This window comes from Glycine max, chromosome 15 (assembly GCF_000004515.6).
Source record: "Glycine max cultivar Williams 82 chromosome 15, Glycine_max_v4.0, whole genome shotgun sequence".
In the NCBI taxonomy this organism is placed as follows: Eukaryota; Viridiplantae; Streptophyta; class Magnoliopsida; order Fabales; family Fabaceae; genus Glycine; species Glycine max.
Window position 1 is genome coordinate 42481013 of NC_038251.2, and position 13841 is coordinate 42494853.

Sequence of the window (13841 nt, forward strand, 5' to 3'; positions counted from 1 at the left end):
TTACAAAGTTGAGCTACCCGATGAGTATAATGTTAGTTCCACTTTCAATGTATCCGACTTATCTCTTTTTGATGCAGATGGAGAATCCGATTTAAGGAAAAATCCTTCTCAAGAGGGAGAGAATGATGAGGACATGACCAAGAGCAAGGGCAAGGATCCACTTGAAGGACTTGGAGGACCTATAACAAGGGCTAGAGCAAGGAAAGCAAAGGAAGCTCTTCAACAAGTGTTGTCCATACTATTTGAATACAAGTCTAAGTTTTAAGGAGAAAAGTCGAAGGTTATGAGTTGTATCATGGCCCAAATGGAGGAGGACTAAATGGCGCCACTTCATCCCAATTTTAGAGTGTTTAGTTTGTCTAAATAATGGCCCAATCCATGTAAAGTTGGCTGACCAAAAATATGTTTTGGGTTAATCAACTAAAGGGGCTTTAGTTTGGTTCAGTTCAAGTTGTAATAAGGGCCCAATTGGCAACTTAGGCATTAGCCTTTGGGAAACCAAATGGTGATTGGCTTGATGGCTTTTAGGGTGACTTTTGGTTGCCACAATTTTAGTTACACTCAGCCATTAAGTTTTTTCATTCCCTACGTTAATGGCTCATTACTAAATTTAAGTGGATTGTAATTTCCTTTAATGAAGCATATGTAAAATCTGATGGTAAAGCTTCTTTATAAGCTGAACCATTTTATCAATAAATAAAAGTTGAGTTTTATTCAGAAAAATTAGAATTTATCTCTTTTATCTTAGTGAGACTGATTCTCCTAAGTTCTTGAGTGATTCAAGAACACCCTGACTATATCAAAGGTCTTTCACATCCTTTGTGTGTTGCCCTCGCCAGAAAGAGTGATTCTTTCCTTCCACCATTTCATCTTCAACCTTGTTCTTTCAAACCACAATTCCAGAAAATTCAATTCTGCCTAGAATTATCTCGTGACCATAACTCTCGTTTTACTCATTCAAATTAAGTGATTGTTAAGCCTAAATTGAAATTCAAAACGAGACCTTTCACCTCGTTTTGAAATCACCTCATTTGGAAACCTGTAGCTTGAGTTATAACCATTTCTGTTTTTCTGTTCAACCACCACTTAACCTACCTTTTTACCATCTCATTCATCCATTTTATGCCAAGACCCACCTTATTAAGACCCAAGAAATTAGCCACTGCCCAACCCTGGAATCTTGCCAATTTCTCATCCTTTTCTTATTCAATTTTTGAATTTTCCATCAAGGTTTAATCCTAGACGATCCTATGTCAGCCCTTGTGTAATGAAGGTTCATATCAGTACTGTGACAAAAGTCACAGTACCCCAAATAAAACAACCTCAAAGCAAATGATTTGATGAGTTAAAAAATTGTAATCTGTTATATTTAATAGATTTGATAAAAACGTGAGTCTTAATTATTTCTTAACCCAAAGGGGGTCTCAAACTCCATGAATTACAAGCTGATGACATGAAACACCCAAATTTTAAATCCTTGTTTGCAAAACTATGATTTGTAAAGATAAAGTAGGCATGTTCAAGTTACAAACCCAAAAAAAAATATGGAATAAATTATATTAGATAAAATAAAGAAAGAAGGCCAAAGAGAAGAAATCCATACAGTGCAGTGTTCTTTGATGAAGATAGGAAGGCTTCAAATCCTTTTAATGCATTCCCACATTGTTCAGGATCCTGCAATAAGTAACTTGTCTCCATATCATACACCTATGTTAAGGGGAAAAAAGATCAACAACTGCTCGCTATGAATCACACCAAAAGTACATCACTACATGCCCAATTAAGCAAAGACGCTAACATTGCGGATGAGTTCACCATACCCTTTTGCCCTAAAAGAGAACATTGTGTTATAGGTTTAATAACCCCAAAAAAAATCAATTCAACCACAGAGTAACAAAAATAAAGGATTATTGCCTTCTGATTCCGTGTTTGAGAGATGGATAGTATCAACAAGTCTACAAAAGTTATTACCTTTTGTGCGGTGTCGTTTTGTTCACGTTCATCTCAACCACCCAAACAAGGAAACCTCACTTCATTGGCAGTGGCGGTGCGCGAAAGAGAAAACCTCATCAAAACCCCAAAACCCAAATATAGTTGGCCAAGGCGGCGCTCGACGGTGTGAACACCCTTACTCACCACCGACGCTGAAGTCGAGTACAACAACGACAACAGGCGTGGGAGTGACGACGAGCGAGACCACGAGATCGATGGTGAGGGAGACTGCGAGAGCGGCAGTGAGGGACACTGGGAGAGTGACAAGGAGGGACTAGGTCAAGTTGAAAGTAATGAAGGTGTGAGTGAGAGGGAAAAAATGTAGATGAGTGATTGAGAGTCATTTAATTGATAGCACATACCAGGACGATGCCTCCAAAAATGTCGTGGAAAGTGCCACCGTGTATTCTTCTAAAACAATTTCAAAGGACCGATGTGGAAAGTGCATCGTAAAAACCTCTTTTTCTAGTAGTGTAGCACACATAGCCTGGTCTTTTGAAATTCAAATTGAAATTTCGATTAAGCTAGGAAATGGTGGAATGAAGAAGTAGAGGAAGCACAACGCAGGTTTTTGAAAGCGAAAATAATATTAAAGTGAAAAAAAAAACGGAGGAGCCAACACGTGTGCTAGGTGGTCGTTCTTTTATTACTAACAATTAGATTGTATGTAACAAGAACTTAGGAAGTTCTTAGATTACTAGAACAATTGATAAGGGTGCAGTTTTACAAATGGTAACTTAGAAGGTTATCACATTTTAAGTGATTGCAGAATATGTGGGTCAACTTGTGTGTCAGTTGACTTAACATGTCCCATGACCACTGTTGCCTGTGAATAATTGATTGACTAACATGGAAACAATGCTTACTTTTTTCTTAATTTTTCTGAATTACATCCATCAAATAACTATCAAACTTCTACATTTTGTGGCTGGTTTATTGTACTTAACATTTGTTTTAGACATCATTCATTCCCTATGTGGTGTGGGTGGTGACATATTTTTTACTGTGGCTATGTTATTTGTAGGGAAGAGAGGCAATTCTGCAAAGGTCTTCAGTGTAATATCATGGAGTAGGATAGCTGTGGGGTTAACTTTTGCTTCTTTTTTGTCTGTGATAACTTTTTATGCGTGTTGATTTGCTGTTCTAGGATAGCTGTGGGGTTAACTTGAGCATGCATAGTTGAATGAGAGTGGTGAGTGAGTCCCTTTATTATAAAGTATTTAGTTTCTAAGTTTGGTTAACTCTAATAGGAAAGGTCTAGTTTGTCAGACATTTGATAAAGTGGGGATTAAATTATAGACATGTACAGTTTTAGAGACTAAAGCAAGTTGCCACTTATGGAAACGAAATTACTTGTTTACTCTTTTTTGTATGACCAAAAGCTATCTCTGAACTCATAATTAAGAGATTAATAGTTTTATCTTTTCTGATAAAGATCTTTTCATATAATGACTAAGAATCGAGCTTTTAACAAATTCAATCATCTACTAATTATATCAAATTTTGTTAATAAGTCTGTAATTAGCTTGGCAATCAGTTATTAGTATATATATTTAATATTTTCTTTGGCAAAATAGTATTAACAGAGAGGTGTGTACTTATCTAAAGTCTGATTAAACTCTTCCCCACTAGACCACTAGTAGAATTCTAATTAAAGTTGTACTCCTACCATTGTGATTTATAAGTCAAACTGATCATAAACTTGTTATTTTCTCCATATTCTCATTTACATTGCTTAACTTATTTCATATTTTTCACTCTTTTCTTTAATCTCTCTTAATTTGAAAAACAAAAGTCATGTACAAATTGAACTTCTCGATTCCAAAAATAAGATATGCATACATTTGTAGTTGGCAATGCTTTTTTTTTTTTTCTTATAAATATAGTTGGCACTGCTTTTGGGGTTAACTTGAGCATTTTGATACATAGAATGGTTGCATGCAGAATCTGTTCTATTGTATTTGTATAACCAAACTTCATAGTATTTTATTATGAAACATTGTTATTAATATAATTTATACAACAGACCCAAGATTTGGTATCTCATGCCTGGGAAAAGTCAGTACGGTATATGAGAATGACCTCGATTTGGTGATTCAATTTTATAAATTCCTTTCAAAGTAAGTTCTCTCTTTCGTGTAGGCTGTAGCTTTCACTCACTTCTTACCCTGTTATCACTCTCATGTTAATGTTGCTGTTACGCAACCGTGTGAATTGAGTTATTTCTCTTTTTCTGATTGACATCGTCAATTGTGAAACATACTAGTTATAGTAATTTGAAATCAGGGTGCAACGTGATGGCAATGTTATCATGGGTGTGAGTTAATTTCTTTATTTGATAGGTTCAGAGATTTCATGTGTGTGTGAGCTTTTGTAACCGGTTACTTTTTCGCTGTATTATTGCAGGATGACTTCGCTACTAGGACCTCCAGGAGCGGGCAAAAACCTCCTTGCTTCTGGCACTAGCGGGCAAGCTTGATAATAACTTGAAGGTTTGTATCATAAATGAATACTGTGGAAGTTATCACTAAACACGCTTATAAATGAGGGAAAGAAAATTTCAACTCAGCGTTTTGTATAATTCTGCTACCATAACTTATTTTAGCAACATAGTTTACGAGAAGATAAGAAAGAAAAGGAGAAATTCAGGATAAGACGAGTGACATAATTATAATTTATGTAAAAATAATAAAAGGAGTTCAAAATGAATTGGTAAACAATTTATTATTAATAATATATCATTCATATAATTACTCTTATTATATAATATTTTTCCTTTATTTTTTTATATATCACATGAATAACAATATTATTTTATATTTTATTCTTTTTCTTTTTTTTCTTTTTTTTTTTTATAAAAAATACTAACAAGTATCCTTAGGATATTAGTTACTGAATTAAAAAAAAAAATTCTTTTACATTCTCTCCTCTTCTATAATTTTCACAATAAATATAATATTTTCTTTCAATTCTTTACCAATTTTATAAGAATACTAGGCAAAGAAACCCTTTTCTTATTTACATTAAGATAAATTATATATATTTATTGTATAATTAATTACAATTTCTCTTACCTTTAAATTTAATGATTTTCTGTAAATTTAATCAATATAATAAAGAATGTATTTAAAAAAGTGTTAGAGAGTGTATTACTATTTTTTACATGATTGTTAGTTGTATAATTTTAAGTGATTTTTCTGATTTTTTTAACTCTCTTCATTTTTTTATATGACTAGTAGTTGTATAATTTGTTCAGATTATATACAATAATCTTAAATTTTGATTTATCTAAATAAAGAAAATCTTCATTTTTTTTGGTTAATTTGATTTCATCGATGTTTAACCTGCATTGAAATTTGGTTGTTTGTAATTGTGCCGCTCTCCCATGTTCATATTTAGCAAAATCTAAGCCATTGTGGAGAAAGACACTGTAAGCTAACATTTTTTTTTATATTACCGTGCTCATTTTAAAATTCGCTACTCTTATATTTTTTTTCTTCTTACTGTTCTGTGTCTACAGACAACTGGTAGTATAACATACAATGGCCATGAGTTAGATGAGTTTTATGTTCGACGACTTCTGCATACATTAGCCAAATAGATGATCACATTGCAGAACTGACAGTACGAGAAACTTTGGAATTTTGTGCTAGATGTCAAGGTGCAGAAGATCTTGCAGGTAATTAAATATTAATTTAATTATGTTGAAGATTTTCTATGTATTTGACAATTAAATTTCTTCAATAAATGTTCTTAACTCTGGCAGCATATACGAATGAACTGGGCCGCCTAGAGAATGAAAGGAAAATACGACCTAGTCCAGAAGTTGACGCGTTTATGAAGGTTATCATCCTAGATATCTAGTCTATGAAAATCATGAGGCATGACTGCACCTGCACGTGTGTTTTCTGGGCTACATATCCTGATGGCTTATGTGAGATTTACTTGATTAACTTCACAGGCATCTTCTGTTGTAGGTAAAAAAACACAGCGTGAATACAGATATTATGTAAACCACCAATTTTATAATTAACGTGGATGTGTAGTAATCTTCAAAGAAGAATCAGACAAGAAATTTTAATAAAAAGAATTATATTCATAAAAGTAGTTTTTAATTTTAGGAGTTGTTATCAATATTTGATTTCTCTCTTTTAATATATCCCTTTCATATGTGACACAGTGATTATGTGGTTTGATCTCATGGCCATGCAGGTAATAGTTCGTAAATGGGATCAACAAGATGAAAGGTTAATCAAATTATCTGAAGAGGTATGAGTTCATTTAAATTTTTAATAAAGATATAAATACTCGTAACATGTCTATAATGCAGCAAAATGTCATGATTGATATAGTTTATAGTGCATTGTTTTCCCAGGATGGATATAAATGCTCATTGATGAATGGATGAATCAACCTGAATTATATAATTTTTAAGAGTGCTTTATAGTGCATTATTTTTCTAGGGTGGATATAAATACTCATTGGTTCAGCTCAATGGTTATTAATTTATTTTCTTCTAACCTTAATTTAATCTTTATAAATTATTTTAGATATGTTATGTGATACGTCACTTAAATGGTTATCAAAGTAATACATATGCTTTTTTTGAAAATTGTGCTTTATTGTGTAGAAAAAGTAGTGGGTTTTTTAATTATATTTTAAAAAATACGACAGTTTTTAGAAAAATCATTTTAGAATTTTTAATTTTTTTTTTTGAAAAAAGACATTCTAAGATGGTTCTTTGAAAAATAATCTTAGATTTTATACATTCTAAGACGACTTTTGAGAAATTTGTCTTAGATTTCCCATTTTTTAATTTTTTTTTTTTTAAAAAAGAATATATTCTAAGACTGTTTTTAGTTAAGAACCATCTCAGAAGAGTACTCTTCTAAAACGATATTTAGATAAGAACCCTTCTAAGACGGTTTTTTAAAAAAAACTGTCTTAGAAGGGTTCTTAACAAAGAACCATCTTAGAAGGGTAATTTTTTCTAAGACAGTTTTCTATGGACGATGTTGATTTCAAAGACGGTTTTGAACCGTCTTTGAATGACCTTTAGAATCGATGTTGTATGTGGTTTTGGCTATAGTGTGGATTGCTTAAAAAAATGTCCAACTAATAAGAGTTAGACAAAGAAGCTAATATGGAACAAAAAGGGAACATGAGTGTTGAAATAACATATATCATACTAGAAGGGGGTTGAATAATATCTTTAATAAAACTTAAAATATTTTTCAATAGATAGAGAGTTTCACAAATCAATTTTATCACAAGTTTGAAAAGAATGTTTTTAACAAGAGCGTCCACACTTAAATAGACAGATTTTCTCAAATACACTTTTAAAAAAACTTGTGCGTCCAATGATAAGATCAAAACAACTAAAAATAAACAAGTCGTAATAGAAGTTAGATCAAAAGCACAATATTTATACTAGTTTACTCAATCTAGACTACGTCCAGTTCTCTTTCACAAATAGTAAAGGGTTCTACTAATCACAATTGATTACAAGAATTTCTTGTTTTTACTTTGCTACTCCTAGCTACGTTTGAGTGTTTCTAAGCCGTCGAATTTTTATTCTGTCACTCTTGACAACAACAAGTATTCTCTATGTCACTCTTGTCTTACCCTTAATCTCCACAAGAGATTTAGAATATCCAAGTATTCTTTGATCACTAAGTCACTCCTGACTTTCCAGACAATAGTTTGAATGAATGTAATATTCAAATCTCTCAAAGAAAGGATATATACTTAAGTTTGAATATAGTGAGATAACTTTGCTAAGCAAAGATAAGACTTTCTAAGGGCCCGTTTGAATGTGGCCCAAAAGATCTTTTATTATCTTATCTACAGAAAAAAGATCTTTTTTATTTTTTAAGAGTGTTTGGTTATTATTTTTTTTTTTAGCTTTTACAAAAGCAAAAGCTCTCAGCAGATCTTCCTCTTAAGCTTAGATTTCCAGCTTCTCAAATCTCCTTTTCGGGAATCTGATCCCAAAATAAGGCTTGGACAATAATGTCCTCAAGAAAATTTCAAAATGACAAGCATACCCTCCTCATTTTTCTGAACCCTAAAATTTTCTCTCGTTCCTGAGAACTTGCCGTGCTATGCCTTCCTCAAAATTTTTCTCCCATGCTTCTGATCTCCTTCGTCATCTCTTCCGATCATCCTTCGTCATTTTTTCTTCTTCCTTTGTTAGCATCACAGGTTTTTTTCTTCGTCATTCTTTTTCTTCTTCCTTCGTCACTTTTTCTTCTTCCTTTATATGCTTTTGTTTGTTTCGTTAAGCTTGTGAAATGTCTCTCAATCAAGTTCCTGTGAAAAGAAAGAAAGAAGAATGGTGTGATAAAAATACTGAGATTATGTTGAAAGTGTGCATAGAAGAGGTGAATGCTGGAAATAAACCTCACAACCACTTCACTAAGCTTGGTTGGGCAAATATTGCAGAAAAGTTCAATAAGGCAACAAATTTGAGATATGAATATAAGCAATTCAGAAATAGGTGGGATTCTTTGAAAAAGGAATGGCAATTATGGGCTAAGCTTATTGGGAAGGACACAGGTCTTGGCTGGGATGGGGAGAAGAAAACCATTGCAGCTAGTGATGAATGGTGGGAAGCCAAAATTCAAGTATGTGTTATTCAACGAAAACCATTGCAACCTTCTTTTGTTCTTTTGTTTTTTATGTGTGATTCTTGATTTTGATTTTGATTTTTATGTGTGATTCTTGATTTTTATTTTTATGTGTTATTCAACGAAAACCATTGCAACCAGTGTAGTGACAAGAAAACTGAGGCAGAACCAACCTCGCCTATTATTTATTTTGATTTTTGTTAAATAGACATACATATCATTGAAGAATAGTTGCTCAATATACTAGTGCTGGAACTTACACTTTTGTCAGTTTGGGAATAAATAGAAGGGTATATTCAATTTTCTAGCTGTGATTTCTTTGCCTGAATGTGTATGCAAGGACAAAACAGAAGAAGCAAGTAAAATCAAATATATTTGACTGATGAATTGTCTATATGACTTATGAACTAATCAACAAAATGATTGGATAAATAAACTATTTTCTCCTCTTGAAATCCTCATCCGAATCCACACTCTTGAGTCTTCTGTGTTCCACAATCCAGAAGAATGAAGTGAAATTTATTGTATTAAACTTCAATTGTTTTCTGATTGAGAGTTGTGAATCTCCATCTCTCCTTCTCCACAAAATCAGCATCAAGGAACCTGGCAACAAAAGTCCATAGTTTATATACATCTTCAAAATTAGCCAGGAAGCTTAATGCAGCAGTAACCATAGTTACTCCTAGCTCATCTCTATCTTTCTTCTTGTTGGTGGTAACTCCTTGGACTCTTCCTTCTTTGGTCTGTAGAACTTTCCCCTTGTCTTCTGCATACTTATCTGCAAACCAAACATGATGGAGAAATCCATAGCTGAGAGATATATTGTTCCTATCAGCAAGCTTCTGTACAAGGACAGGCTCAACCTTTTCACCTTTCCAATCAAACACATTGAAAGCCAAAGCAGGTCCCCTATCAAATTTCACCTTAGGACCATAAATCTTGACTAGGGAAACCCCTCTGCATTAGGGTGCTTCAGCTTCATCATGGAGTTCACCAGCCAATTTATAAGGTACCTCCTTCTATTGGTGATCATTATCAATCCCAAAGAGTCCACTTGATCCAAACACCTGCACTCAATGTTAAACCCCCCATTCTCACCACTATCTTGTGCTTTCTTACTTTGAAGTCTCTCAACTGGTCCTTTTGCTTCCACACTTCCAGAACCTTCTTTTGGTTTTGCAGGTGCTGCTATGTGCCTTGGCTCCTCTCTTCTCTGAGCAACTAATCATTGCTTCCACTGCCTCATTCTCATAGTCATAAACTGTCAGAAGCTTCTTGCTAGATTGGAATGGATATGAGTCTGCCACAAGCTTAAAAGCTGAGGTTCTGTTTGTTGTGAAAACCATGAAGTAGTCATTGTCAGAAATGTTGAGGAACTTCATTATTCTTCTCCTCATTGCAGACTCAAATGCATCGCACAAGACTAAGGATATTCCCAGCACATCCTCTGCTCAACAAAGAAAGTGGTTCATCCTCTGCCTTTAGTCTCACAGCTAATGCACTTTTACTGTGAGATTGGTACCACACATTTTTCTTCTGAAATTCCATGCATTTAATTTTAATCAGCAAACATGTCTCTGCATAAACAGAACAAGCAATGAAATGTGAGTCTGTGACAGAAAATTCCATCCATGTGAAAGGCATAATTCTTCTCTATTCCTTTTCTAAGTTAAGAATATGCTGGCAGTGAATACCTATTCCAGAACTATGTCCATTCTCAATGTCATGGTTGAAAAATCAATCCCCCTTCTTTTTTTTTCACAAGTGACGCATTACCAAATTCTGAAATGACAAGTCTAATGATATTGTGATCTGCTTTCAAAAATCAATGTGATCTTTCCATTCAAAAGACTAAATGTATTAGTGATTGCTGAGATCATATGGCTTGTGTAGTATACTGAGTAACCAGTGCAACTGACACTTTGAAATTCCATTTAGAAATTGAAATTTAGATGCAAGTTGTTTAAGTGCTTTTCGTGCTATTGTCTAATTAGAATTGGAATTTAGATTATTGAAATTAAATTCTAATTCTGATTTGAAAATAATAGTAAAGATATTCAAGAAATTGCATCTAAATTTTGTGGATAGTGTCACAGTGATATGGTGCTTTATGTGGGTGTTTAATTTTTCGTATAAGAGAGGTCAGGCGTGCCTTATGTTATGTATGTGTATATCTTAGGTCTAAGAGAATTGTTAGTTTAGGTGAAAGAACGAGATGAAGACCGTTCTGTTTGATGTTATTGAATTTAGCAATACCATCAAGCACCAGCTCAGGAGATTAGAACGTAGTTCTATGCTACTATATTTGAAAAATGTGAACTCCTGTACCTTTTTTGTGTTCATTGTTCATATAAGTCAAAGATTGCATCTTGCTGCTTGTAGCAAGAATCAACATAGGGTTCACACAGAGTCCATGTAAGATCACTACCTGTGTCAAAAATGAGTGACAAGTCCCTCTTGGGTGTACCAAGACCAACAACAACAAAATAGTTTCCAGACCCAAAATGGCTATTAGACTTGGTGGGTAGGGTAGTTGAATCCAATTCCTTCACACTATTTTCTCGACCCAAATTCTTAGAGAGCCTGGAGTGAATATACTTTACCCTTTCATTGTCTAGGTTCATAATATCATTGTGTGATATTGTAGCCTCTGCATTGCCATTATGATTTAGTTGGGAGCACCCAAATGAAAGTTTATGCTCTCTTTCGACATGATATTTAAATTGCAAAAACTTACAAATGTTAAGTTAATGAATTAAAAATAAAAATATATTTATTAAAAAGCATTATTAACTCATTTGCACAATGATTTTCAATACACCCATAACATAGTAATTTTCAATAATAATAAAAACCTCTAATTACTGATTCCTTACAAGTTTAGTCAAGTAGAACAAGTCAGAGTCGTATTTGATAAATTGCAAGCTTTAACCACACTCCTCGGGACCAAAAACAGAAACACTTATCCTTTTGAAACAAGATAAATATAAAATTTTCTATTATTAATTACTCTTTGAACCCAGAAAATTTTTTTGCATTAAATTGAGGTATTGCTCTCCCTAAAATTTTATCTACCAAAATAAAAAACTATAAAATCCTATTACACGAACGGTCTCACATGGCATTGATTTTCACGTGGCTTAACGTAGCAGGTGTTGGATATTTAACCAAAGTGCCATAGCACTGGAGAAACCTATTGATTATATTTATATAGAGGCCAGATGAAACGAAAAATTTGTTGGCTTTCTTTAGTACCACATGCATGTATGATTGAGAAAAGTTAGGAAATTTTAATGGAATCATAGAGAAAATTTGTTGCCTTTTGATTGGCAGGTGAGGAGTATCAAATATCATCTTAGCTTTGCCTGGAGTGAATATACTTTACCCTTTCATTGTCTAGGTTCATAATATCATTGTGTGATATTGTAGCCTCTGCATTGCCATTATGATTTAGTTGGGAGCACCCAAATTCTTCTATATTCAAATTTCTTTGACGCTTGAACTCAAGAGAAAGAATCATATCACGGTGAAGGATGATTATTCTGGTTGTTTATATATACCTGTTTGACACTTGGATTTACTGATGGTTTAATTTCTCTATAAGAAACACACAAACAAAAAATTACAGAATGTTTGTGTTGGTTTATTTGTAATTATGTGGCTGATACGGTATTGTGTGAACTCATTGACAAGGTCAGGTAGCACAATTTGGACTATTTCTTGGGTGGTTTGTCAAGTTGACCTCTTATAATATTGTGTCCCACAGGCCAATCAATCTGCATCTAGGCGTGATGGTGGTAGTGATGTATGCTTTGGGAGATTTCCTAACACGTTATAGAAAAAAAAAAGAAAAAGTTTATAACATTTATTGTTGCACCTAATTAAATTATTTTGCTTACTTGTACTGACTAGTGACTCCTCTCCATTTCTTATTCTTTTGTTCTTTTGGTCAATTCAACTTGTCCTTTTTTTTAATAGTGATTATTCGTGATAACACTCGAAGGTCACCAAATTGATTATCTAAATAGGCACAAATACTGCAGAACACAAGTTCTGTCAGCTAGAAAGTTGGTTTTGCTTAATTTAAATTATATACGAATGTCAACCTTACCAAATATATTATAATGAGATTGATTTTTATCTCTTAATTCTCATGCCAAATATATATTATAATTCTTATTTTTTATTTTATAGGAGGATCCTGAAGTAGCAAAGTTTAAAGAGCAAGGTCTCAAATTTTTACCTGAGATGGAATTCCTTTTTAAAGGTACTATTGCTACTGGTTTTGCAGCATATGCACCATCTGAAGATTCAAGACAATATGAAGAATTCAACACAAGAACAGAAGAGACAAATGATAACATTGATTATAACACTGACATGGAAGTGAATGAGCCTGAGATAGACACGACAACTCAAAACACGTCTTCGGCAAAGGAAAATGGACAGAGGAAGAGAGGGTGATAAAAGAATTGGGGTTGCTGCCAAGCTTTCCTCATAATTAGATCGTATTATTCAAACATTTGAATCTAGTGTATCTGCTCAAGACCCAACTAGCATTACTGCATGTGTAGCAAAGTTGAAAGATCTACCAGGACTTGAGCGTGGGAGTGAACTATTTTACAAAGCCACTAAACTTATGAAAAAAAGGGCAAACAAAATCACCTTTGTTGCTTTAGAAGAGCCTGAGCTACAACTTGGATGGATCAAGTCTGAAACTTAAGCACAAATTCCTTAGTTTCTCCTCTATTTGATATCATTGACACTTGCTAATTTTGCTTGGTTATGAACCTTGGTTGTGTTATGGATCTTAGTTTTTAATTTCAGTTATGTCATGGATCTTTGATTTTAATTTTGGTTATGTTATGGATATTAGTTATGGTTTGGCTCTTGATTTTTTTATTTTCAGTTGTGTTATGATTTTTTTTTTCCTTCTACAAGATGTCTTCATCATTATCATCAAATGACTCATCACTATCATCAAATGACTCTTCATCTGACGATGACAATCACATTACGAAGAACAAAGTGTTGATGTTTACTGTAGCTAATGTTACCAATTACTTCATGAAATATGTTGTGAAAAATCCATGTAGAGATTCAAGCATGCATGACAGGCCATCGTTGGGTATCTGAAATTCTAAATGGTCATCCAATACGTTGTTATCAGATGTTTAGAATGAATAAACTTGTCTTTCTTGAATTATGTGATATCTTGGA

General features: G+C 33.4%; 1 protein-coding gene across 2 annotated transcripts; it reads left to right on the forward strand.

Moving 5' to 3' along the window:
* Positions 1 to 7827: 7827 nt before the first annotated feature.
* LOC102670457 (L10-interacting MYB domain-containing protein) lies at positions 7828 to 13473 on the forward strand. 2 transcript variants are annotated; one of them, XM_026125666.2, is made up of 3 exons: positions 7828 to 8196; positions 8437 to 8618; positions 12816 to 13473. In XM_026125666.2, exons 1-3 carry the CDS (start codon positions 8097 to 8099, stop codon positions 13083 to 13085), a joined length of 552 nt encoding a protein of 183 aa, XP_025981451.1. In that variant the 5' UTR covers positions 7828 to 8096; the 3' UTR covers positions 13086 to 13473. The 2 variants fall into 2 exon arrangements, with proteins under 2 accessions (XP_025981451.1, XP_025981450.2); XM_026125665.2 differs by lacking the exon at positions 7828 to 8196 and having other exon boundaries at positions 8228 to 8618.
* Positions 13474 to 13841: the final 368 nt, after the last annotated feature.

What these genes read in the sequence shown, in the direction of transcription:
- LOC102670457 (XM_026125665.2), top strand. Translation starts at nt 8,286, where the DNA reads ATGTCTCTCAATCAAGTTCCTGTGAAAAGAAAGAAAGAAGAATGGTGT. An exon ending in GGTGGGAAGCCAAAATTCAA is followed by an intron (nt 8,619 to 12,815) that starts GTATGTGTTATT and finishes TTTATTTTATAG; the next exon opens with GAGGATCCTGAAGTAGCAAA.